Genomic DNA, 7,311 nt, shown 5'->3' with positions numbered 1-7,311 from the left:
TCGAAGAACCCTCACCTGATCCCTCGAATGCTCCAGGAAGACCAATGTGTCATCCGCAAACTGAAGATGCGAGATCAATGGTCCATCATTCACCCTAAACAATTTACCTAGAGCTTTTGCTACAATAAGAAACAAGAAGGGGGATAGAGGACCCCTTGTCTCAACCCTCTCGAGCCCTTTTCCTTAAGCTTGTGTTCATCATTTTGACGTGTCAAAAGGTATCTCACCCTGCCATTTCAGTAAAAGAAGTTTGTGCCAACCAACAGATGGAATTTGACTTCATCCCATAAAAAAGTATTTTGACTCTTTCACTAGAAACCATGTTTTTTTTATGAAAATGACTCCCTCTAAAAAGATTAGTTTTCTTTCAAATGGCAACCCTCTCAAAGATAGGTTCCTTGATCAATTTTGACATGTATGGTGTCCCCAAAGAGAGTCCTAAGTGAGATGTAAGTTTTCATGTTTAACACCCAAGTGAATCTTCCACATTCATTGATACTCCAATAATGAAAATTTGACTCCTAGCCATGTTGCTGTGAAGACCTCAGATGACTTCAAAACATCTCGAGACGGTCCTTTCGCTCCAAAGGCATCAAATCAATGTGTTATCTACAAATTGTAGTATTGAATGGAAAAAGAAGAAGAAAAAAAAAATCGCATACCCTAAACCCTGAGAATATCCCATCATCTTCAGCCCAGCATAGCCTTCTACTTAAAACTTCCATAACAATAGTGAAGGAAGGCATACCATCAATTTGGAAACATAGAGGGGTATCTCTAATATTGATTAAAAAAAATAAAAAAGAAGAGGGATAAATCTAAATCACCCTTGATTTTACTTATTTTTAATCAATCAAACGAAGAAAAAAAAAAAAAAAGGAAGCCTTGTGAAATCATATAATGGCTTCAAAATTTAAAAAAAAATTAATCAATCAAATAAAAAATTTGAAGCCTTGTGAAATCATATACATATATGGCTTCAAAATTCAAAACAAGATAATGAAGAAAGCATGCATCAAATAACCTCCAACCAAAAACCCTAGTTCAAATCACAAAATGTTACGTATCCACTTAAATCAGATCAGAAAAATAATAAAAAAGAAGAAAGAGATTGGAATTGATCTCGTTCGAGGGAGATCGGACCTCCTAGGCCACCAATTCGAGACGGTGAATCTCCAAAATCCAATAGGATCTTAATAATCCTACACAATTCGTAACTACCCTTACCCATTACCTAAGACTCCTTAACTAATTAAAATAATTAAAATAAAATACATCAAGATGCATCAAATCTTGATACAAGATAATAAATTTCTAGGCACATAACACAAAACTAACATTCTATAAAACCCTAAAAGCAAATAAGAGATAGAGGGAAAGTAAGAACAAATAGAAATCCCAAATCATACCTCAAAGCCAAAAACAAGGAAGACAAAATCTTTTGAGGGGCAAATTAAAGTTTCAGCGGGTTATAGTGATTTCAAGAAAGAAAAAACGAAATAATTTGTTTTGTTGCTCGTTAGGGTTTTACCTGCGAATGAGTGGGAAAGTAACAGAGAGAAAAAAAAGAGAAGATCGAAGCGCGACAAAAACCACAGATCGAAATTAAGCGAAGTAAACCCGCGAGATGCCTCGAGTCTCGACCTTGTGATAAACCCTAGAAAGCCCACTCATTAAGAATCTCGTATTATTATATACGAGGAAACCTGAGATGTTGATCACAAATTCCAGTCCCGTGTGTTTGGTCACGTCAAATAACTCCACGTGGCATTTCCTTCATGAGTGAACCAGTTCGAGACAAATTCCAGTTTATAGTTTATAGTTGGAAAATGCTGGAATGACACAGGGTATTTACTGCGATTCTCATAAGTCTGACGTGGGATGTGCACATAATCATAGATGTATTTCCTCGCGATGCGTAAGAATTGTGAGAATCACAGTAAATCCTACGTCACCCCACCCCCACTTCGAGACAACCAGTACCTCCAATGTCTCTTTCGACAAAAACAAACACTCTTCTTATCTTGAGATATGTTGGAGCTCTTAACTTCTACTTCTCCAAACAGCTTGATAGGGAACAATGAAACCCCACAAGAATCCAACCAGAGGGACCAAAATCTTTCTTTTTAAAAGCTATTTGAATTTTGTAATTATAATCCGAGTTATTTAAGAATTATTGAGTTTTTTATTTTTTTCCCCCTTTTAAGAACCATGAGTTTTGACTTGATTTGATTTGATTGAGATTGGAGATGGGTTGGTAAATCTGATGAAAGTCTGTGGCTAGAGATAGCAAAACTCCAGCCCCCAACACAACGCCCATCACTCAAATACACACCATAAGAGTCACCACATGTCTGCCAATGTTGTTGCTGATAATCAGGTGTTGGAAGCTCCTCACCACAAAGATAAGGAGCTTCCAACACCAAACCAGAGTGGTGAACGATGAAGATTATAGCAATTGGTTACTGAATGTATGACTTTTTTTAATGATAGAAACCCGATACAAAATATATTGATGTGTTACCAAACAAATTACAACATTGTTACAGTATTCAACTCATACGTCGCAATACAATTAAAAGGAGGTAAAAGAAAGAAACAGAAGCGTAGGAAGTATTATGAAATTTGAAATATAAAAAAAAATACATAGTTGCATACATGCCCAACCATAAATCCTTCCCCAAACTATATTTAGTTATTTACAGCAGGAAGAAACGCAAATCCCTCACCATATGTTCCTGCAATGCCACATATATCCCTCCCAAATGAGAAGCAAAACTTCTGTCTCGAAAACGAAGGAATGATGAAAGCCTAACCACCGAAAGCATATACCTGCCATTGCCAGAAAAAGACAAGGGAAGCACTAATGTCCAATTTCTCACCGCCACAAAGCAAAATCACCATGTTCTCACCACTGGTGTCCAACTTCTCCAATCTAATTTCCCACTAACTCTGTTCCTTAAACTGACCATTTCTTTAAAATCAAAAGCCCTCCTCTTATAATTGTTCCCTTGTTTTGTTGATTCGCTGTCAACAATACATTCTTGATGATCCTTTTCCTTTACAACTTCAGCTTGATCAACAATTTGCAATATCCCACCACCATCTGATGGCGGCGATGTCTCGCTGATGATCTGTCGTAGAATCTCAACTGTCTCACTCATCTTAGGACGGGACTTTGGTTGCTTCATTAGACACTTGTTAGCCAGGGAGACAAGCTTCTGAGCTGATTTTATGCAATATTGCCCTTCAAGCCGTGCATCCATAATTAGATGGATTTTCTTGGACCCTGATACATAGGGTTTCACCCATTCCAAGAGCTTCTGCTCACTCCTTGGTAAGTTTCTGTCCACTGACCTCCTTCCAGTGATGAGCTCGTAGAGAACTACCCCAAAGCTCCACACATCACTCTTAGCAGTCAACCTGCCTGTTTGAACATACTCTGGAGCTGCATAGCCTACTGTACCCACGACCTGTTCAAACAAATAAACTAAATCAACTTTGAAGATCACAACCAATCTAAAGGAGTGTTAGCTATGTTGATTTACAAGGCAGCTTATTTTTGAGATACCATATAGTTACTTAGTTTACACACGCCCAATTATAATTTCCTACATAATGGATACGTAAGGTTTCAGGAAAATTATTTAAAATTTTGATTTGTTCTGAATACATAACTCCAGAAGTAGACTTCCTGTACTGACAATCTTAAAACTTACTGATGTTGAAACGTGTCCAAATCCTTCAGCTGGTCCCTGCCTGGCCAATCCAAAATCTGAGAGCTTAGCACTGAAGTCTTCATCTAACAGAATGTTTGATGTTTTAAAATCCCGAAATATTAACTGCATCAATAAGCCATGCATCATGTAAAGTTAGAAGGATTGCTCAACAGACAGCCAAAGAGATTTGTTAATAAGGAAACACTGCATAAACTAAGGCATACTCTTCTCCGTAAAATACGTGAGAGTAAAATTCCTACCAGGTCAGAAAATCAGAAATAAACTACTGAAGTTGTTCCAATTTTCAGCATCACAGCATGGCCATGCTTACTGCTCATAGATAGCAGGCTTGTGCATGAAGGAATCTGTGCATGCATAGAGTCGTGAATACTATGATTGTGAACTAAAAAGACTGAAAACATGTAAAGTGTAAGGTGTCAGCAACACTAAAAGTAGGGAACCCTTGTACCCTTCGATCTAGAAGATAGGATGACATTTACCGCTTCCCAAAACATTTTCATTGATCTCTCATTTTACATCATCCCAGTGTACTAATTTCTTCAGCTAGTATCTAATCTCCTATACTAATCCCATAAAAATAATAATAATAATAATAAACTAAGCTAATCTCCTATACTAATCTAAGAAGATAAAAAGGAAAGAAAGAAAAACAATCTATGTTCACGTATCACTTTGATTGTACTTGGCATTCCTATGTTCATATAAAGACATTAGTTGCAATCAATCTATGTTCTTGCAATAGTATGTTTAATTGTTTGTCTGTGATAGAATAGTTCCATCTGGGGTTTAACTTCCTTATCCAACCCCATAAGTTATATTATTCATCCAAAAAGCTGTTGAACATGCATATCAGTGCGGATATATGTTCACAGATCATTAAAATGTTACAATTAGATTATGAATGACACTTCCCCAGGACTAGGAATTCAAGTAGTCTCAACTTGTCCATGACTAAACTTCTAGGTGGTTGCCAGCTAGAAACCAAGTCAATTAGGACATGACTATGTTTTCCAAAAGAAATAATTACATAAGCTTGTACCAAGTAAACCATCCCCTTACTATATAATTAAGAGTGTAGAATTCCTATATGCAAAGTATAAATGGGAAAAAAAGGAAGTATTACCTGAAAATCCATTTCTTCATGAAGGTACGCCAATCCAGAGGCGGCATCATGGGCAATTTTTAATCTCATTGTCCACGACAGAGGAGATGACAGTGGCACTCGAGCAAAGAGATGGTCCTCCAAGCTTTTATTAGGCATAAGTTCATATACCAAAAGTCTTTGAATACCCCTCTCGTCATCTTCCGCACAATATCCCACTAATTTGACAAGATTTGGATGCTTGACTACACCCAAAAAATTCACTTCTGTAATCCATTCCTTGTGCCCCTGAATACTAGAAGGCAAAATAGCGAACAAACCTTAGACAAACTCAAAGCAATAGACTAGACTCACTTATTCACAATAATAGTTTGTGAAAAGGTTAGTACATGCAACAAAACAGATATTTTAAGATGCAACATGTCCCTAGGAGGTATGCTAGAAACAACACCAAATTTCAAGTGGGAGATTGTTTGTAAGAATACCATGTAGCTGCTCTATTTGGGTTTCCTTGACTTTTCTTCTGTTGCTTTGTTTTGTTTTCTTTTATGTTCACACTTATTCTTTTCATGTTCTGTTGTACTTCAGGTATGTCAGCACGACTTTCTCTGTTTCTCTTTCATTTTTAATAAAATTCACAATTAACCCCCCTTCCATAGAGATTGAGAGAGGAAGCAGCGGAAGTAACACAACTCAAAAGATAATCTCATGAGCCAGGTTGGTGACTCATAGAAGCTACTTTTTCGCTTAGACACTGGAAAAAAAGTTAACTTTTAGGTATGGTTATAATATAGACTTTGTAGTTGTACTAAAAATTCTAAAAGAAAAACCATAACGTAGATGAACATGCAACACCTCAAAAAGACATGGTTAGTTAACCAAACACACCTAATTTTTTAACTTCAAAAGCCCAAAAATGGATCAACTCAGCCTAGCGGGGCGATTTTTAGTTTTCACCATATGACTACTATTTCCAGTATAGAAAAGCAAGATAACATCCCAAAAAGACATTGAAGAATTATTATTTTAGGAGCCAAGCCCTAGTCCAAATAAATTAAATTGCTAATTCACTGTTATGCTAATATTGCAGAGACTCATGGCCAGTCAGAGACTACAACTAGACGATTAGTAAGTGTGTGTTTGGTAACACTTCTGAAAGTTTAACGAAATTGTGTTTTTTTCTTCATCGCAGTGCCTACTTCATTTAATGCTATTCAATGCTGTGGCCCTGTCCAAACAGAACCCAAATTTCTGTTCTTCACATGTTAATAGCAACCTATTTTCGTCAATTTTTCATGACTAACCTGAATTACTATTCTACCACAGCCCCATAATGCAGATTAAGCAACAAACAGATAAAAATTCAGGCAAGCAAAATAATTACTGGCATATGATTTCAGATCAAAATGGAGAAAAAAAGGCAAACATTCACTAACCAAATTAACACAAAAATGAAGTTAAAAAAAAAAAAAAAAACAAGGATCTTGCCTGCAATCCACTACGATTCAACTGTTTCACAGCAACATCCATCTTCGCATGAGGATCATCATCAGAAATCCTAACAACTCCTCTATAAACACAGCCAAATCCTCCCTCCCCAATCATCAACGCCCGACTAAACCCTCTCGTAGCCGATCTCAACTCAGAGAACGCAAACACACGTAGATCATTAGCTCTCCTTTGAAACAAGTATTCATGAAACACAATCGAATCCGAAAGATCCCTAGAATGATCTGATTCGTATTCACATCGTCTATTGTCTAAACTACTCGAAGCAACACTAAGAGAACGAGCCCAAGAAACCTTAGAAACCCTAGAAATTGAACCATCATCTTCTTCTCTCTTCTCCCCGTTAGAGAAATGGAAACACTTCATTTTGAATCAAACTCTAAACAAACCCTAACGAAACCCTAGAAAAAGAAGAAGAAGAGATGGAGAAATGCAGACGCCTTGACATGAAGAGAGAGAAGAAATTGTTGTTGAGATAGAGAAAGAGTCAAAGGAGATGGGCTGATGAGAGGAGATCAACTACCTTGAAATCTTCTTGAATTTATTTATTTTAAATAAAAAGAGAAAAAATTGGAGGGTAGGTTTTGAATTTGTTTTCTTCTCTGTGGTTTTGTGGGAAGTCCAGATCCAGTGCTCCCGTAATCTAGTTTCTAAATAAACGACTCTGTTAAATTTGACGCTATCGTTTTAAATCAAACCCAACGTTTAAGCGCGGGCGTTGAATAGGAAGACACGTGAAGTAACGCTAAAGTATCTAGAAGAGTTAGCTGGACCGTTTTGGTCCATTGTCGTATTTATGAAGAGCGTGGAGCGTTTTGTATGTCTGGTGGAGAGTGACAGAGACACTCACGAGGAGCTGCAGAGAGTCACAGTGTACCCACCATATGCCATATTTTATTTATGGGACGACTGAGTTGGATAGATTTGTGAAGTCTAGATAATATGACTCGTCAAGTGACA

General features: G+C 37.1%; 1 protein-coding gene across 1 annotated transcript; it reads right to left on the bottom strand.

Annotated features, from left to right (window-relative positions):
• Positions 1–2,591: 2,591 nt before the first annotated feature.
• On the bottom strand, positions 2,592–6,964 carry LOC147381522 (serine/threonine-protein kinase PCRK1-like). Its single transcript, XM_086430311.1, has 4 exons — positions 6,331–6,964; positions 4,864–5,130; positions 3,720–3,842; positions 2,592–3,473 (listed from the first exon to the last, which is right to left on the bottom strand). Exons 1-4 carry the CDS (start codon positions 6,715–6,717, stop codon positions 2,898–2,900), a joined length of 1,353 nt encoding a protein of 450 aa, XP_086286437.1. The 5' UTR covers positions 6,718–6,964; the 3' UTR covers positions 2,592–2,897.
• Positions 6,965–7,311: the final 347 nt, after the last annotated feature.

The sequence above is a fragment of the Akebia trifoliata genome, unplaced genomic scaffold (genome assembly GCF_017979445.1).
Source record: "Akebia trifoliata isolate Shusen 1 unplaced genomic scaffold, ASM1797944v1 Contig00379, whole genome shotgun sequence".
NCBI classification, from domain to species: domain Eukaryota; kingdom Viridiplantae; phylum Streptophyta; class Magnoliopsida; order Ranunculales; family Lardizabalaceae; genus Akebia; species Akebia trifoliata.
The sequence above is the reverse complement of the archived record's forward strand: the minus strand, read 5'-3'. Positions and strand labels throughout refer to the sequence as shown.

Coding starts and splice junctions, on each gene's coding strand:
- LOC147381522 (XM_086430311.1), bottom strand. CDS start 6,717: ATGAAGTGTTTCCATTTCTCTAACGGGGAGAAGAGAGAAGAAGATGAT. Junction 5,131..6,330: donor TGAATCGTAGTGGATTGCAG/GCAAGATCCTTG, acceptor TCTAGTATTCAG/GGGCACAAGGAATGGATTAC. Junction 3,474..3,719: donor TTGGACACGTTTCAACATCA/GTAAGTTTTAAG, acceptor TTGTTTGAACAG/GTCGTGGGTACAGTAGGCTA.